This window comes from Delphinus delphis, chromosome 7, assembly GCF_949987515.2.
Source record: "Delphinus delphis chromosome 7, mDelDel1.2, whole genome shotgun sequence".
NCBI classification, from domain to species: domain Eukaryota; kingdom Metazoa; phylum Chordata; class Mammalia; order Artiodactyla; family Delphinidae; genus Delphinus; species Delphinus delphis.
Window position 1 is genome coordinate 4,920,765 of NC_082689.1, and position 18,224 is coordinate 4,938,988.

Sequence of the window (18,224 nt, forward strand, 5' to 3'; positions counted from 1 at the left end):
CTTATTTGGTTCTATGCCTGCAACAACTTAATTCAATAGTTCAGTTTCCTCCTTTGCCATGAATAGTAGTCCTGTCTTTAAAATATTCTTTCTCCTCCATCTGATACCTACAATAGGTGTGTTTCGCACAAAATTCAGTGTGACTTGACAGCACTGCTTTGAGGGAAGTCTTCCCTGGCTCTCACTGAATTTTATAAGCCCTTTCAGGGAGGTGGCCACACAGTCCCACCCCCAGAAGTGCTCACTTGGATTTCTTCCTCTCCCATCCAGGCTGCATAGAACCATCTCTTAGGACGGAACAGAGAGAGCCTGTAGGGGGTGAGGGCACTGAGGAACTCCATGCTTGCAACTCTGATGATGTGAAGGGGAGCTGCTTGTCCGTGGGCCAGGATGTTTTGGGGTTTAACCACTCACTAGGAATATTCCAGAGAGAGAAGCGCGGTCTCTGTATGCATGGTTTCTCAAAATGTCAGGCCACAAGGTTTGGAGCTGGTACAACATCATGACTAAGACATCATCCATGACTTGGAAAAGTTCTCCTCTGCCAATGTGGGAATGATTATGGAGCAAGTGGGCCAACCACAGACTTGACTGTAGCACAGAAAGGCTCTAACCCAAGGCCCTGGTCCCAGCTGAGGCCCCGGCCAGCTACCTTGCTGAAGGCCGTTGGGTCAGTGAAAGCCGCCCTCTTTCCTAGAGCTCTCCCAGTGCTGACCATTTTCCCAATCTTGAAAGCATCAGGTCAACAGCTGAAACACTATTCTTCACTGCACACACACATTTTTGAGATGGGGGAAAAGTTTCTAAAGCAACTTTTATTTACTAATCGGGATATCTGTTCCCATAGAGATGTATGGCTCAGTACCTCCATCATCCTTCTACGTTTTTTTTTTTGTTTTGTTTTGTTTTTTATTTTTGCTGTACGCGGGCCTCTCACTGTTGTGGCCTCTCCCGTTGTGGAGCACAGGCTCCGGATGCACAGGCTCATCGGCCATGGCTCACGGGCCCAGCCGCTCCGCGGCATGTGGGATCTTCCCGGACCGGGGCACGAACCCGTGTCCCCTGCATCAGCAGGCGGACTCTCAACCACTGCGCCACCAGGGAAGCCCCCTTCTACGTTTTTAACGGAAATCATCAAGGATTAACTTGCTTTTGTCAGTTCTTACAGAAAAGAACACTCCATTTAGAGTTCAAATGATTGAAGACAGTCTCCTTAAACTGGAAGGCATGGCTTTGATTTATATGTGAACTGTACCCCAGTAATCTTGATCACGGAATGTTGCAATGGAGGAACTGTTATCTGAAAGCAAACAATACTTACTCTCAATATTTATCACTTACATCTCACATGATGGGCGATACTCAGGAATATTTACTTAATGCAAAAATAATTGCTAGGTCACGAAGCTAGGAGGGGATAACAAAGGAAGAGAAATAATGGTCTACGCCTCGAAGAGTTTACAATTTAATGATGGAAACCATGTAGCACACATTTGCCTAAATCTCAGTGGGAGAATCGTCTAAACACAGAAACCACTAACAGTAAGAAGGCATTTCTCCTGAAAGCAGATGCCAAAACTCTTATAAAGAATCAAAGAACAACTTCAGAGCCATTTCATTTCAGATGTCACCAGCTTCTTCAAATTTTAGTCTTAGAGAAACCCCACAAAACGGTTTTAACCGAAAAATAATGAATTATTAATTAGCCGTCAAAACCTACTCCAATAAAACCTGGTTTATGGAAGCAAACATCACCACGTGGTACTGGTTTTGGGGAGTATTCTCCAGCAAATTAATTCTCAACCAAGAAGGCGATCGTCTGCAGGGGCTCCACCGAAGCTGCTAGAAGGCTGTTTGGCCACAGCATCCAATTTATGTTACCGGCGGATTCATGCTGCAAACAGAATCCAAAGTGTGGGAAATCATCGGGTGACCAAGGGCTCCGATGCCCTAACGAGCCTGCGACTCGACCCACCGGGAGGAGACGGCTCATCCGGTGCACAAAACAGATTCCACAGACTCCAGAGTTATGAAAATGTCTTGTAGCCCATTTGAAACTAAACAAAGAGAAACTTTGTCTCTACAAGACAACCATGGATCTAGTTTTGATGTTGCATGTTGCGTTATTATTATTATTTTTTTAAATAGCTATTACCGCTGTAGCAGCAGCTTAGCGACTCAGCGTCTGCAGTGTGAGCGGTTTTGATAAACAGCCTCTGCGGGCCACACAACGGGGATAATGTGTCCTTAAGTACCGCCAATGAGCTGCCATTCTGCACAGCCAATTACTTCTGTGCGTCTGTCACTCAAAGGAAAAATGACTGAGCCCATTAGATCAAACCTTTGTCACTGTTCCTAATGCACTCTTAGGCCTCATTAATCTCCGGGAGCAGCAACAGAGCTGCCGGGGTCTCATTGCCTCCCCCGACCAGGCCCACGTGAAGCCTCTCATCTCTCCCCCAAGTGTTCCGCGTTAATCAAGCTCTCCTTATTACCCCAGTCCCTGTCACGGCGGAGAGCGCGCTCCCTCTTAAATGCTCTCATTATGACCCATCTTTAGAGCCGGCTAAGTGGAAAAAAAAAAAGAGAGAGGGAGAGAGGGAGAAAGAGGATGGGAGAGAAAGAGGAGAGGAAAAAGCAAGTCCGATCACATTAATATTCATGACACTAATTACTATTCTAGGTCACTGAATATTCATGCTATTAGTTGGGTTTTTTATGGGTTTGCTGGATGCCCTGATTACTGAAGTGTGGAGGGACACAGCATGGTTGAGACTTTCGATGTCCACAGCGGTTCAATACTCAAAACACATTGAGATCCCTGCCCCCACCCCTGGAAAATCAGCCTCAACCCTCCAGACGGCTTTCATATTTTGAAACCGCTGGGGGCCTGAGTGCAGGGGGGTGGGGGGGCGGAAGACGAGGCGGAAAGGTCTCCCCGTCACGCAGGTCTCAGCATCAATCTGGTTAGGATAAAAACACACCCACAGTTGCAAATACCCAACAAAGACACACTATAGGGATGAGAAGATAGCTGTCATCTGGGAAGCAAATGTCGCAACCAGGAGTTATGGCGAACACAGGAATAAAGAGAGGATGGACACACAGAACTGGAGCAGAGCCCCCCATGCAGATCCAGGGAAGTCCTGAAGGGCATTTCTCTGGCTGCCCAGCTCTCTGCCATCATGGGGGCAGCTGTGGGTTGCGGGGCGTGGGTTTAGCTGATTCTGACCCACTATGTCTACTCAAAAGCTAAATAATCACTTCATGGCATTTACCAAAATTAATTCAAAAACATAATTTCTCAACCCTCTTCCTTTCTTTTCTTCACTAGTGATGAGCACGACTATGATGATGGATTCCTGATACAGTTCTGAAGAGTCACCCCGGGTCAGGCTTTGGAGAGGCATGCAGAGTGTTATCCTTACAAGGATGGGGGTAGGCACTGTTTTCCCATTTTCAAGATGAGGAAGCTGGGATTTAGGTCCTAAGATGGGGAAGATGGGATTCAGTTTGGTGTTTCTGGCTCCAAAGCCTCTACTGTTGGCCATTATGTTTTCCTGCTGTCTACTGAAATGTCAAAATACCTGTCAGAGGCGAAACAATCCTATATTCTGTCATATATGAATATTATTCTACCAACCCAGCCAAAAACTCGTGTCAGAAAATATTTTTGGACATTTGACCCCCTTCTCTGGAAGCGTCCCTGAAATGACAGTTGGGCAGACTCTAAAATGTGGTTTCCGATGGGTTCCCATTAGAATGGCAATGTGGGTTCCACGCCGAAGGAACGCAAATGGTGGATACTGCCCTGGGCATCCTCAGCAAGTGACCTTGGAGGAAGGGGAAGATGTGATGGGGAAGGTGGAATTTAACCAGGTCTGAATAAAGAAATATCTTCTCGATTCTCCTCCTCCTTCTCCTTCTTCTTCTTCTTGCAGTAGATGCTTAAGTAATTTTTTCAGAAATCCATTGAGAGGGAAGTGTTCTATATCCCTGTATGTGACCTAAAAATGTCTTCACACTTGATTGATAATAGTTTGGCTCTACATAAGCTTCTAGATTCAAAATTATTTGTTCTTGTAACAAATACAAGGTGTTACTCTTGAGAAGGTCAAGGACTATCAGAGTTTTCTTCCTTGATAGGTAACCTCAGTCTTCCCGTTATCTTGGATGCTTTTGGGGATCTGTCCGTGTTTACAGCTTCCTCTCCCATCCAGTTTGTTACTTGACTCTTCAGATGGGAAGACACTGGCATTTCCTTTGTCACCTCTAGCATATTTTCTTCTGTTATACTGCCAACAGTATCTTTAAGCCAAGTTCTTTATAGTATGTAATCCATCTACTGAAATTTTTAGTTTTGCAAACTTTCTCCTTAACTTCCAAGAACTCTTTCTCCCCAGGTTTTTCATGTCATCTTTTGTCTGTTTGTTTCATTTTGGAATACAAAAGCCAACCTCTTAAATCTTTCTGATGATCCCAGTTGTAATTTCCTCTTAAGTTCTCTTTCCCCAAATTATCACTCTCTTTCTTCCAAGATCAGTTGTCCTTTTGCTTATGTTGGTCTTTCACATTTTGACTGTTGGTGTCCACAAACGTCTTGGCTGTCCACTCATGTTTATGAGTAAGATCAGGGCTGAACAGACTCGGCACCCCTGGGGCACGTGTGTGGCACATGCTAACTGGTGGCTTTGTCTTTGACCAACAATACAAGTTCATGGGCGGGCTGGCACACCTGCATTACGTCCCTCATGGTCAGAGCTGCCCTTCCTTGCCATTCGTTTATGTTTCCCCGGGTCTATGCAGAGGTCTGCGTTTTCCAACCTGCTTCCTTCTCTTGCAAGCATGGGCATCCACATCAGGATATCCTCCCCAGGCATGCTGCTCACTTTCCCAGTGGGGCTGGTGGTGGGGATGCCACTGGGCAACTCTTCCTGAACGTGTCCCTCAGCCTGCAGTGCCTGCATCCCACAGGTGCCCAATGGAGCTGGCAGCCACCCCATCTTCACGGCAGCTCTTCTGCTCTGGTTAACTCGCGAGCCCCCAGATGAGACCCAGGCTGGGTTATCAGTATGCAGGTATGCAGTATCAGGCATGACAATGTGTTTCTCCTCCTCTTCCCCAAGTCCCTGGCGAAACTCGGTATTAAGAGTATCACATTTCTAGCATTTTAATGTTTGAAAGGTAGTCAGCATTCCAATACTGGCCAACCACTCCCCGATACTAGGAATAATGTAAGACCACCATCTCCTGCAAGTAGTTTTCTATCCAGTTGCCCCTTTTAGACCCTTTAGCAATTACCACCAGCTTCAGTGGTCTTGCTTGTGTGTCTATCTTCTGATTCTTCCACCCCCCATCGGCGTGTAAGCCCTTGGAGGGAGGGCCCCCTGAATCTCCAGAGCACTCCTCAGGGCTGGGCGTGCAGCAGACTCAACGATGATGGTAAGTGAATGGTACAGGAGGCAAAGCAATAAGGTATCCAAATCATTAAACTGGTTGGGAGAAACTAAAAGTCAACATCGACACACAGTCAGGCATCATAATGTTTGAAACATGGAATGCATTACGACTCCACACTAGAAAACTGAGAGAAACATCTGGATAATTATTCCAACTCAGGAAGAGTTCAGTAAGATGGCTGGATATAAAAAATACAAAAATTAGGATCTTTCTTATTTCTTACCAATTAGATGATAGAATAGACAACCCCTCGCCCCACCAAGTATCAGCTTCACACTTCACCAAAAATTATAAAGTAATAGAACGGATTAGCAGGACACATACAGGATCTAAATGGAAAAAAGTGTTAAAAGTTTACTGAGGGGTATATAATAAGTCTGAATAAACTGGGAAAGAATTGTGTTCTATGATAAACTCAATATAGTTAAGATGTCAGTTCCTCCACAATTAATTCATAGATTAACAGCAATGCCAGTTAGAGTCACAATGAGATTATTTTTAGGGGGGAAGAGAAAGGTTTCCAGTTATTCTGAAGTTTACTGGAAAAAATAAATGGTGGCAATAACCAAGAAACACTATAAAATAAAAGAGTAATATGAAACCATGTCATATGTTACGTTACCAGATATAAATTGAGCCATGAATCTAAGACAATGAGGTAAACCCACACAGCGCAGAGAAAGTAGGTCAATGGAATAAATTTTCAAGCCCAGAAACATAGCTAATTTGATTAAATGAGTTAGTTGTGCAAGAAAGGTGACAAACAAAATCAACAGGAAAAGGAAATAACAAAGAGAGAGAGAACAATTAGCTATATATTTGAATAAAAAGTTTAACTAGATTTCCTATTATATATAATAGACCCAAACAAATTAAAGGTGGATTAGAGGTTAATTATAAAAAAGGGGAAAAGGAACAACAATAAAATTATAACTCTGAAATATATATATATGAATTATGATCTTATTTCAGGATTATTAAAGGCTTTCTAAATATCTAAAGTAGAAACTACAGAAGTACAAGTCTTATGATTCGATTACATACTAAAGAGGGGGAAACTCTGTATGTAAATAAGACTACAAAATTCAAAAAGCAAATAGTAAACTGGGGAAATAGCTGCAAAATATATTACAAAGTGTTGTTATCCTTAATATATGAAGAGTTCTTACACGTCAATAAGCAAAAGACAAGCACCTAGTGCAACAATGGACAAAGGATACATCTACACACTTACAACACAAGAACCACAAAAACCTCATAAATATATGAGCTGTTCAACCTCACTACTAACTGAAGAAATCCAAATAAACAAAACACGAGATATTTTTATTGCTTATAATATTAGCATAGATTCTAAAAATGTGTAGAGGTGAAATGAGCACTCACTTTATGGACGGAAGGGTATTTTATATAAAACCTTTCTAGAAATGAATTTGGAAATATGTACGGAGAATCTTGTAAGTGTTTATATCCACTGGCTGAGTCACTCTGCCTATGGACTTTTATGCTAAGACATTAGTAAGTTACACACAAAGATTTCAGTACAAGTGTGTATCAGGTCTATGTGAATGAAAAAAATGACTAGAAGGGAAGGCACGTAACATTGATCTAATTCATAACATGGAGATAGAAAACGAATAAAAAAGAAAAAAGCTAAAAAGAAACAAAAGACGCCCAGTTACTCCAGAGGTCTAAAACAAAATGGCAGAATTCAAATGAGTTGAGAATGAAAGATGAGGTTAAGTAGTGGGTTAAGTTCTTCGGCAAGTTAGCTCTAAAATAACTAATACCTATCTTTAGCTAAAAGTCCATCACTTAAAAGTAGCATCCATTTACTTGAAATTAAATTTGCTGGGTTGGAATTCTCCACGTGAGAGAGTTCTATGAACAACAGGGTAGAGCTCTGGGTGATGCCAGCCAAGGACGTTGCCCACAGGCTTAGCTGAGGGCACCATCCCTGGGCACTGCTGTGACCATGAGGGACTTTCCACAGCACAGTGGTGCTGTGCTCCTGCGGACATCATATTCCCACTTCCGAGTCCCTACTTGTGACCCAAAGAAGATGAAACATCTACCAGGCTCCTTGAATGGGGATTTCCCCAGCTTAGGGTCGACAGGATGTGCTGTAATAAACCGACCATGGGTGTGACCATGGAAAAGGGATTTCAATCGTGACCCAAATCTTCCCATTCACCCAATAGCAAGAATCTTAAAGAGAAAGCAACTGGGCATTGAAAACTCAATCCCTAGCCGAGGCCCATGACATAACCTCCTCTGGGGATATGATAAAGTTCATGTGGCATTTTGTATTCTCTATTTGTTATCAAACATTACATTTTCCTTAGGACAGTAAGTGGCAGTTAAGCCCCAAAGATGTCTCTAGATGACATTTCAAACTCCAAATCTACATAGCCGACACGTCTTCAAATCATCAGGACTCTTCCCTCGTCCTATGTGCCTGGCAAGTTCCCATCCTTTCTTCACACCCCACACAGGCATCCCTCAAGCCCTGAAGCCTTGCCCCACCTCCTGGGGTGAAGCCGAGCACATCACCCCTGGGCCTTCACACCTCCTATGAGCTGTTGCACTGCACTGGCTCATCTGCTCACCTTTCCCACCTCCCAGAGGGTGAGATTCCAGAGGATAGGGATTATGCCTCATTTTTCTGTACCCCCAGAGCTCAGGACAGTGACTGGCACACATTAGAAACTTCATACATGCTTGCTGACTTGAACAAATAAATGGACAGATGTGTCCAATGGTTAGAAGGGGAAGTGGAAAGTTGGTTATAGGGTGACTGCCTCGCACAGGAGTTCTGGAGGTCAGAGATTCTGGATCCACAGAATGCACAATTCCTGGCACAGAACAGGTGCTCAGCAAGGACTTTCTGAACAAATAAATAAATTAATGAAGACATTAGCTTTTCATTCAGTATGGAAACATAGTTTTTCTTGGGCGCTTTTCTCTCCTCCCATCCCATGGAGTTAGCACACCATCTAGAAAAGGAGAACTCATGTACCACTTGGAAGGAAGGTCAGCAGGTCATGAGACCACATAAAGTAACCGTATCACCTTTCTAGAATGAACTAATGTCTCTGTTATCAGAAAGGCCAGTTTTATTTTGATTAGTCACAAGAGCTGATGTTTGTATTGTGCTTCATGAGTTTCCACAGCACCTGCCGTCACACCTCTGTGATGGGGGCAGGGCCAGGCAAGATCAGCCTAATGTAAAACATGGTTCAGTTACCTGCTCAACACCATGCAGCACCGGGCAGTAGAGCCCAGGCTGCTGGACCCCAAATTCTGTCCCCTTTTTCTTACCCTCCTTTTGCCAAACAATGTCATTCATGCCATGGAACTGTGGGGTCAGCATTATTCCTCTTTAAAAACATTTAACATTTCAGAAAGGAAAAAAGGCAGCATCTTTAAGAAGCAGAGACATATGCTAGGAATGACTGCAGAACAGAAATCTATTTTGAGAAGATCAGATGTAGGTTGGAGACAGGAAAGGAAACAACTGAAATCTGTGAAGGGATTTCATATGTTGGAGGAGTCTGAGTTTGTTGGCGGAAGACTTAAAGCGGTTCTTACCACCTTTTCTCTGATAAGCGATCATGGGAAGGTAAAAGCCACAGCACAGTTTGCCAAGACTCTTAAACAAAAACAAACCACGACACTCTGAATGGTTTGCATTGCACACCGAAGCCAGGAATTTCTCAACACATCTATTCCGAGAAAACACTAACTTTCTCTGATCCTGAGCAAAAACCAGATTCTCCCTTAAAAGAGGATAAAGAAAACCAAAATTGTGTGAAAGAATCACATAACATTTACAAGAGAAAACTGAGAGAATCTGAACTTTTATACAGGCCTAGGGGTTTCCTTTAAATCTTGCTCCAAATGGCTTTTCCATTTTTCTAAACACAGTCACTACGAATTAGTTAATACTAATCCTTGACACCTTAACAATGAATTCATGTTTTTTAGAAGGCCCTTAAACCTCCATCATGTGTAAAACGTGACTTTCAACCGCCCAGCCCTGGGAAAGCCTAGTGGTTTGTGCAGCTGTGACTCAAAGTGCCACAGTTTGCTTGTTGGCAGTCCAGGAACCCAAGGGTGTAGCGCAAACAATCATCCACAGAAGAGATGAGACTTGTAAACCTTAGTTTACAACCTTAATGGTCAAAATCTCCACTTAATCCAAAAACCTCAGCACTGTCCTCCAGCCAGGACCACCCATTGCTGCCATTGCGCTGGATTTCTTCAGCATGTCGGCTGTGAGCTTACCTGAATTTGGTGAGATGTGCAAGCTGCTCATGTCCTTGGACAGGCCGTTGGTTTTCGGGCTGGAGATGGGCGCGCAGGCCGATGTGGCTCGGGGCGGCCTCTTCCCTGGGACTTTCACAGTGGTTCTCAGAAGATCAATCTCTTTGCCATGAACATTCTGCATGTAATCCTGTTCAAAATGTTAAACATCCAAGAGAGATTAAAAGAAAGACCTTTTACAATCTAGGACAAGAGGTTCTATCAGGCATCCTGAGTTGTAATCCTATGACCCTTCCACGGTGGCAAGCGCTTAAAAATAAGGTTTTGATCTGTCTTGTACTGGTGGCATCATCATTACACTGATATCAGCTCTGCCTCTGTGTCCTGAACTAACCCAGGCCCTGGAAATACAGGAGACACAGTCGATGCCTTCTACCCAGGAGGATGAGACACCAGTACGGACATGAAATCCTATTTTGCGAGCTGCTGCACATTAGATGGTACATTAGGAACCTGGGCTCTTCCTGTAAGTTTTGGGTAAAATTCCATGGAGTAGGAACTATTTTGTAATAACCTTTTTGTCTCCGAGAGCAATACCATTAGACATCTAGGTAAGACTGAAGTTGTCTGGTGGGAACTCAGGTGAAAACTCTAAGTAAGAGGTCAAGCATTTTGTTCAGGAAGATGTCTGAGGGGGTCAGTGGTACGGTGCTGAAAACACATGGAGGTCACAAGAGCTGGATGCTAAAAAAGAAGGCGCATTATTTTTACTCAAGCATTATGTTTCTCCAAGTGATTCACTGTACTCGGAAAAAGTATCTTGCTTTTGTCCACACTTTGGAGGTCAATGACTAGCAGTTATCACGGAACTAAAGGGAAGTCTAGGTACACAGGGAATTCTTTGTGCCGTCACCTAATTCAATATGGAGGAAAACAATACTTAAGAATCGGCTGTTGGGTGGGGAAAGAGAAGACAACTGAGAGCCAGAGTGAGGGGCCTCTTGACAAATTAGAGGAGTTATTGACCCTTTCATATATTTTGGGGGGGCAATGAACCCCCGTCTCTGCAGATATATCATTAAACCAACATCACACATGAAGAAAGGATACAATCTAAATCACTCTTGGGTAAATAATATTTCAAGTGTTTTAAGACTAACCAGGAAATGAAATAACCAGATTCCTTCCTTGGCAGAATCTTGGTGGATTCCTTTTAGGATATAAAGGGAAAGACCAATAAATCTGTACTGATTACAAACAGTAGAGTTCACGTCGATCTAATTTTAGAAGAACTGCCAAACGATCCGGCATGCGACTGCAAGCGACCCAGGGAGTCTGGAGAAGCGAGCTGTTTCCTTATAATTGCCGATCAACAGAGTCAACAGATACAGAGAGAGAACTAGATGAAGGTCTACCGGCAAAGTGCACGGGTCAGAGGCCTCGGCCTGCAGGACGAGGAAAGTCAGTCCAGGTGAACGGCAGAAGCTTCAGAGCGCACAGAAGGTGCTAGGGAAGCCAAGAGAAGGACTCCAGTGGCTTCTTTTAATTGCAAGACAATGTCCATATTCCATAAGGTGAAGGGGTTGAGAAGCAGTCACTGGTTTAACCACAAGTAGGAAGTTTGCTGACAGAAGTTATGGCACAAAAAGGAACTCAAAGTACTAGATTCCAACACAGGGGGAAGAACCCGCATATGGGTCGCTGGGACTGTACGGGACAGAGAGAACTGTCCTCCCTCCAGCATCTGTAGGAGGGAGGGCCAGCTCTGAGTGTCAGACCTCACCTGAAACCCAAGCAGTTGGACTTGTGGCCGCATGGGAGCCACCCCAGACTTAGGAAAGGGAGTGGGCGAATTCTCAACACAGGAGGAAGGGCTGGAAGAGAAACTCCATAACGTGAACGGGGGCCTTGTGATGGAGATTACAGAACCCTGGAAGGTTCACCAAGCAGCAGCCCAGGAGATGATGACGCAGCATCCAGGGTGACTTCCTAAGGACAGACCTCAAATGGCCAATTCTTAGTGCAGAGCTCAAGGTCAAAAAGCTGAGGCTAGAATCAGGAGGAACGTGGGCCTGAAGACAAACAAAGGATCAGAAGCTGCACCAAGTAGGGGCAAATTCAGATCAGCTCCTCCAGGGAGGGGCGAGGCTGGGCCTTCCTCAGCAATGACAAACCATCCGGAGAGAAGCATCTGCACCAGCACGTATGCTGTCAGCCGGGGAAGCCAGGAGCAGAGGTGCTGATGCACCCTGGGCTGCCCAGCTGTGCATTTCATCTCCCAGGGCAGCTTAGGGAGGGACATCTGCCAGGGTCGGCCACGGGCATCTAGGAGGAGGGTCATCACAGGTTTGGAGAAGGGGTGGGCTGTGTCTAGCTGGGAACAGACTAAAGACTCCACTTGAAAGGCAAGATGCTTCGACTACCCCTCCCCCCCGCCCCCTGCCGCAAATATAATCTACTATGAAAAAAGTTGTGGTTTTGAAAGGATGAGGACAAAGGATGGAAAGAGAGTTATTATCATTAAATTAGGCTAAAGGATAAAGCAGACTGAAAGAAATGTAGAAGTCTCCTGACCAAGCTCACCACGAGGATGGCCGACAAAAAGCACACGGAAGAAGGAAGTGGCCTTTGGTCAGTACAGGGCCAAGGGTCAAGGTTATTTAAAAAAAAAAAAGGTTGTTCTTAAGCATCTTTCATTTACTTCCATTAACATTTACTCCAAACAGGCAAACCCAAGTCCCAAAACCAAAGTTAATGCTTGTAAATAATGAATTCCTTCTTGCATAGTTACTCCTTTAAAAATATCAAGTTGCTACAACTTTTTTCTTTAATGCCAATTCTTAACAAATTAAAATACAATAACAGGAGTGTAATTGAGCATTTATGGCTTATGGGCTCTAAAATGAGGCTAATCAGAGAGTGACTAAGCCTCAGCGTGGTCTCTTTTTTAATAGGCATGTTTTAACATACAATAACCAGGATATTTTATTTAAAATTAGTATAGAAATGTACCAAGTGTTGGCTCTCTGGATTTGAACGCGGCGACAGAACCCATTTATCTTTGGCTCAGCATGGGCTGGGGGATCTGTTTTCCTGCCTGAGTTAGGCATTGAAAGTGCAGAAGAACCAGTTCTTAAGAAAATCAGAATATAAGTCTGGCAATTCACTAAAATTTATAAAAATGTGACAAGACCCATTTCCTAATCCATAAAAGTCTTTCAGAAACAGGTGGATATGTGAGCCTGAGGCTTCTAGCTTCTCCCAAGAGAAACAACACTGAGTTTTCCGTTTTTGAAAGAACTACCCTTTTCATCTCTCCCCAGCTTGGTACTTGAGGAATTAAAGCTACAACCACCAAACAATGTCGCCTCCTCAGAAGTGGGACGCGCAGCCTGATGGTCCGAGGTAGGGACCGTGCAGGGGGAAATAAAGCCAGCGAGCTTGATTTTGATATGCAAACGTTACAGATACAACCCCTCTCCGTGTTCCTTGCAGAAAATGCTGATCGAGGATAAAAGGGGAAAAAACCCTTTAACAAGGCACGAGGGTAATTCAAAGCCAAGTACTTTTAAACAGCACTTAACAAGTCCCCGGGGCCCACTCAAGAGCCAGGCCCCCCAGAGGTGCTATCTCCTGCCCCTCAACAGCTTGAAAAAGTAGTAATTGCAAACCTATTTGCATTTTTCTTCTCAAGTTGTCCATGCTCACCTCGTGGATTATTTTTTGCAGGCAGGCGCCGGAGCAGAGGGACCCGTCCCCGACCGCGTGGATGAAGCTCCAGGACCCAGCACAGCGTCCCCCTGCCACCCCGCTCCTGCACCTTTGCCATCCCTTGTTTTTTACATTTTCCTCCTAATTATGTTGCATCTATTGCCGTACACTTAATTAGCTGCATTAATGTGATTTCTTTTCACATAGTCAAGCAATTAAGAGCTATGATTGAGTTTCATTCAATTAGCCTCAACAAACATGCTAATTGATGTCCCAGATGCAAATGAGGTGCAGTGAGAGGAACCTGCTAGCAATGGAGAGCCCTGTCAGGGACCCACAGCTTTCAGCTTGCTGACAGAAGCACAGCTCAGTGTGGCTCCCACCTTCGGTGGGGCTGCCTTGGGAGAGGGCGTGGAGTCCTGAGTGCCTCGGTGGGTGTAACCAGATCCCTCCGGATTCGAGAATTAACGGGTTGGCTGCTGTCACGCTGTTGTCCTAAAATCTCACAGTTACCCATTACCAGGACTGGGAGGTCATCACTGGATGGCACTCAGCTCCGGCAATTAGAGTGGTACCAAGTCCTCATCAAGATACCGCACAAAGCTCCTAAAAACACCTCACCGGAGTTCTCCCCAGACGGCCAAGGGAACGATGTGTGGGGCTCGTCTTGCCCATCCCAGAGCCCTCTGTGTGCGTGATGGCCTACAGTTCTCAGTAAATGGTGAGTTCATCTTAGTCAGCTCTGGGGCATTGGCACTTGAAGTTAAGCTCAAAATACAGCAATCCATCAATAGTCCCTAAAAATACTCTTACTATATTGATTCTCACTGCCTCCCATCCCTTTGTTACCTTTGGCTGTCTGGTGAAAGATGGTTTGCTTCGTGTGTTCATAGGGTACCAAAAAGCAGTTAACGAGATCTTAAAGCTAAACCCAAATGCATCAATGATGTGACTGGCATCTCAAGATTAGATCATCAGCATAAAACACACAGCTTTGAAATGCAATCAACATTGCTCCAGTTTTAACATATACTTTTTAAAGGTATAAAGAGTCTTCATTCCCATAATTAAATGATGGAAAAGTTACAGAAATCTTTGTTCCAATTAGGTTTTCTCAATAAGCTCTGGTTTCTAACTGTACATAAATGTTGAGAAATTCATTATTTTCTATTACTATCTAATATTTTGTCTAAGTGAGGTAACTGTTAGGACATACTGATGCTTGCCTTGGTCTTTTTGCCACGGCTAATCTAGTCACGTGTTTTCTCTTTGCATAACCTAAGTTCAGCAGTCCTCAAAGTGTGGCCCTCAACACCCTATCAGGGGCTTCATGAGTTCGACACTATTTTCAAAACAACCCCAAGAGATAGTTTGCTTTTTCCCTCTGTTGAAATTTGCTTCGATGGTGCAAAAGCAATGTGGGTAATAAATATCGCTGACTCCTCAGCACGAATAAGGCAATGGTAACCACGTTGTACTTTGTACCCTGTCAGTATTTTACCGATTGTCACGCTCTCTAAATACAAACAAAAAAAAAACAAAAAAGTTTCACCTAAGGATGTTTTCTTTTTTTTTTTTGTATTTCCTTTGATTTTATTGGTCTGAACTCATTTTACATTAACACTTCAACATTTTAATTTCGCGTAACTGTAAAGAAGAAAATAGAGGAACTTGAGAGAATACCGAACCAGAGTTGGTGTTATAAGAACACTCACATATCTTGCTAACAGAAGGATATTCACTGTTAAATCAAGAGCCTGAAAAAATGGCCACATTTTTTCCCCCAGGAATTTCCCTTCTAGGTAATAATTCTAAGGCTCAAAGATACGACAAAATTGAGTTCAGGAATTTTCACTGAAGTTAGATAATGGTAAGGATAAGCAAGCACCTAAATGCCCATGACAAATATTTTGAATTATGTGATAATTTAGCCACTCAAAATCATATTTTGAAGAATACTGGCTAACTTTAGATAACAAAGTATGTTCTTAATAAACCAAGAAAAAACTCCACAAAAAACCTACTGATTAAAAAAATTCTAACCTTTGAGCTTTTAAATTTCCCAGGTGATGCCGCGGCAAGTGTACTTAAGTGTTTGTGCTGCGCCGCGAGGCTGACCATCCTACACAGGAAAGCTCTTCCCTGAGTGTTTCATTCACAAGCTGAATTCGCCACTTGTTTGCTGGGACAACACTTCAACTTGAAAGAATGACTATGTCAGACATTAACTATGGTTATTCGGTCTTGGGTATGTGGTAGATATTTTCTTGAAAAAGAACAAGTACTTTTCTTGTGTTTGTACTGTAAGGAAAGCGGCTGACAGTATTTGTGGCCAGTGAGAGAGTCTGAGCTTTCCAGCAACAATGAGAATTTCGAAAACTTGTGTCTCTCACCATGACACCTTCCAAATACCTGGAGACTTTTCTGACAAGACTGGTGGTGATATTAATGAATGTGATTTTGGGGGTATTACTTGATGAAAAGTATCACCATTTGGAAATCTGCATACCTCAGTTAAACAAGCTTTTTGAAATGACTGACACATGGTGTGTCACATGCATGGATACAAGATCATTCAAAGTGCAAGACAGGTCATTGGATGTAATGCAGCAGAGAAGGAAAATTTCACTGAATTCCTAAGCTTTAATAAACTGTCACATGTCAAGTTTTAGTGTAGTATCCAAGAAGAACATGCATGATCTGAATGACCTGAAATGGCTATTAAAATACTCCTCAACCCTCCTCCACTGTTGGTGGAAATGTAACCTGGTGCTACCACTATGGTACACAGTTCGGAGCTTCCTCCAAAAACTAAAAATAGAATTGCCATATGATCCAACGATCCCACTCCTGGGCATATACCCAGAAAAGACAAAAACTCTAATTCAAAAAGATACATGCACCCCAATGTTCACTGCAGCACTGTTTACAACAGCCAAGACACAGAAGCAACCTAAATGTCCATCGACAGGTGAATGGATAAAGAAGATGTGGTACGTGTATACAACGGAATACTACTCAGCCATTAAAAAGAATGAAATAATGCCATTTGTAGCCACACGGATGGACCGAGAGATTATCATGCTAAGTGAAGTAAGTCAGACAGAGAAAGACAAATACCATATGATATCACTTATATGCGGAATCTAAACTATGACACAAATGAACTTATCTACAAAACAGAAACAGACTCACAGACATAGAGAACAGACTTGTGGCTGCCAAGGGGGAGGGATGGATTGGGAGTTTGGGGTTAGCAGATGCAAACCATTATATATAGGATGGATAAACAGCAAGGTCATACTGTACAGCAAAGGGAACTATATTCAATATCCTATAATAAACCATAAGGGAAAAGAATATGAAAAAGAATGTATATGTATGTATAACTGAATCACTTTGCTGTACAGCAGAAAGTAACATAACATTGCAAATCAGCTATACCTCAAAAAAATAAATTTTCAGAAAAGCACACTTAAAATAAAACTACTCCTTCCTCTTCCAACTAAATATCTCTGTGAGAGCCTCGTCACATACTTTAACCAAAACGACATGTCTCAACAGACTGAAGGCAGAAGTAGAAATGATGGTCTAACTTTCTGAACTGAAATCAAAGAGCTTTGAAAAAATGGAGAACAATGCTACCCTGCTTATGATTTCCTTTTGTTTTGGAAAGTATCTTTTTCATTAAAAAAATGTTATTTATGGAATAATATGTAATGGATAGGTTATTATTTTAAATGAATTATATGAATATTAAACGCTTTCTCAGTCATTTCTCCCATGATAAACATCAATAGACATAATCCACAGAAACAAAAGCTCTTTCAGATTCTTCAGTTTTTAGGAAGGTAAAAGGGCCCTAAGGCCAAAAGGTTTGACACCCACTAGTCTAGCTTGATGTTCACAAAACAGCCAAGGGCTCTGTGTGTGTGATTTTACGCACACAGCTGGGGGAGGGGCGTTGCAGCCTGAGCTGTGCAGATATTACAAATGGTCTGCAGATATGTCTGTCTTCTCCTGGAGGAGAGGAAGAACTCAGTCTTCCCTATTTTCACTCCACTTCATGAATGTGTCCAGGTTCAAGAGGAACAGTAGTTTATATAAATTCTGTTTTTTAAAACCCTTACTTCTGGGCTCAAAAAAAAGATGTAAGAGAAGCCATTGTCAGATGCACTGCTATTCCCAAACTCCACTTAATACTATTTTCAAAGGAAACTCATCTATAAAGACATACATAGTACCATCCCTTCAAAGAGACCAAGCAAACGCTTAAGTCCGACATGGATGAATAATAAACAATAGCCTCATATATAGTCACAGGCACAGAGGAAAGTCAATACCCTAAAAACACTATGAAAATAGTATCGTAAAACTATGCGAAATCTCCCGGCCACATCCTTTCAGATCACATCCCTCAAAGAAGACAATTTCTCCTTCTCTCCAAAGGATCACAGTTACAATAGCAAAGGTAGCAGGCAGCTTCAAAGAGAAAAACCTTATGAGAATCAGTCTGCTTTCCCAAAGACAGCCAACAGAATTCCACTTATGAGAATCAGTCTGCTTTCCCAAAGACAGCCAACAGAATCCCACTTATGAGAATCAGTCTGCTTTCCCAAAGACAGCCAACAGAATCCCACTTATGAGAATCCGCCTGCTTTCCCAAAGACAGCCAACAGAATTCCACTGTTTCACTTCTGGAGCTGCTTCGGAAAGACCACTTGACCAGCGGATGTCAACGTGACCTGTGGCCACCGCAGGAAGAAGATACCTGGCAAATTGGATGT

The 18,224-nt window shown here is 43.1% G+C and overlaps 1 protein-coding gene across 7 annotated transcripts in view; it reads right to left on the reverse strand.

The window, feature by feature from the left end:
* AGAP1 (ArfGAP with GTPase domain, ankyrin repeat and PH domain 1) overlaps positions 1 to 18,224 on the reverse strand; it is a 557,152-nt gene that overhangs the window by 172,097 nt on the left and 366,831 nt on the right. For all 7 annotated transcript variants that reach the window (XM_060015879.1, XM_060015878.1, XM_060015876.1 and 4 more), the window contains one exon: positions 9,748 to 9,916. In XM_060015879.1, coding sequence (XP_059871862.1) covers positions 9,748 to 9,916 — 169 coding nt within the window. The remainder of the gene's footprint in view (positions 1 to 9,747; positions 9,917 to 18,224) is intronic.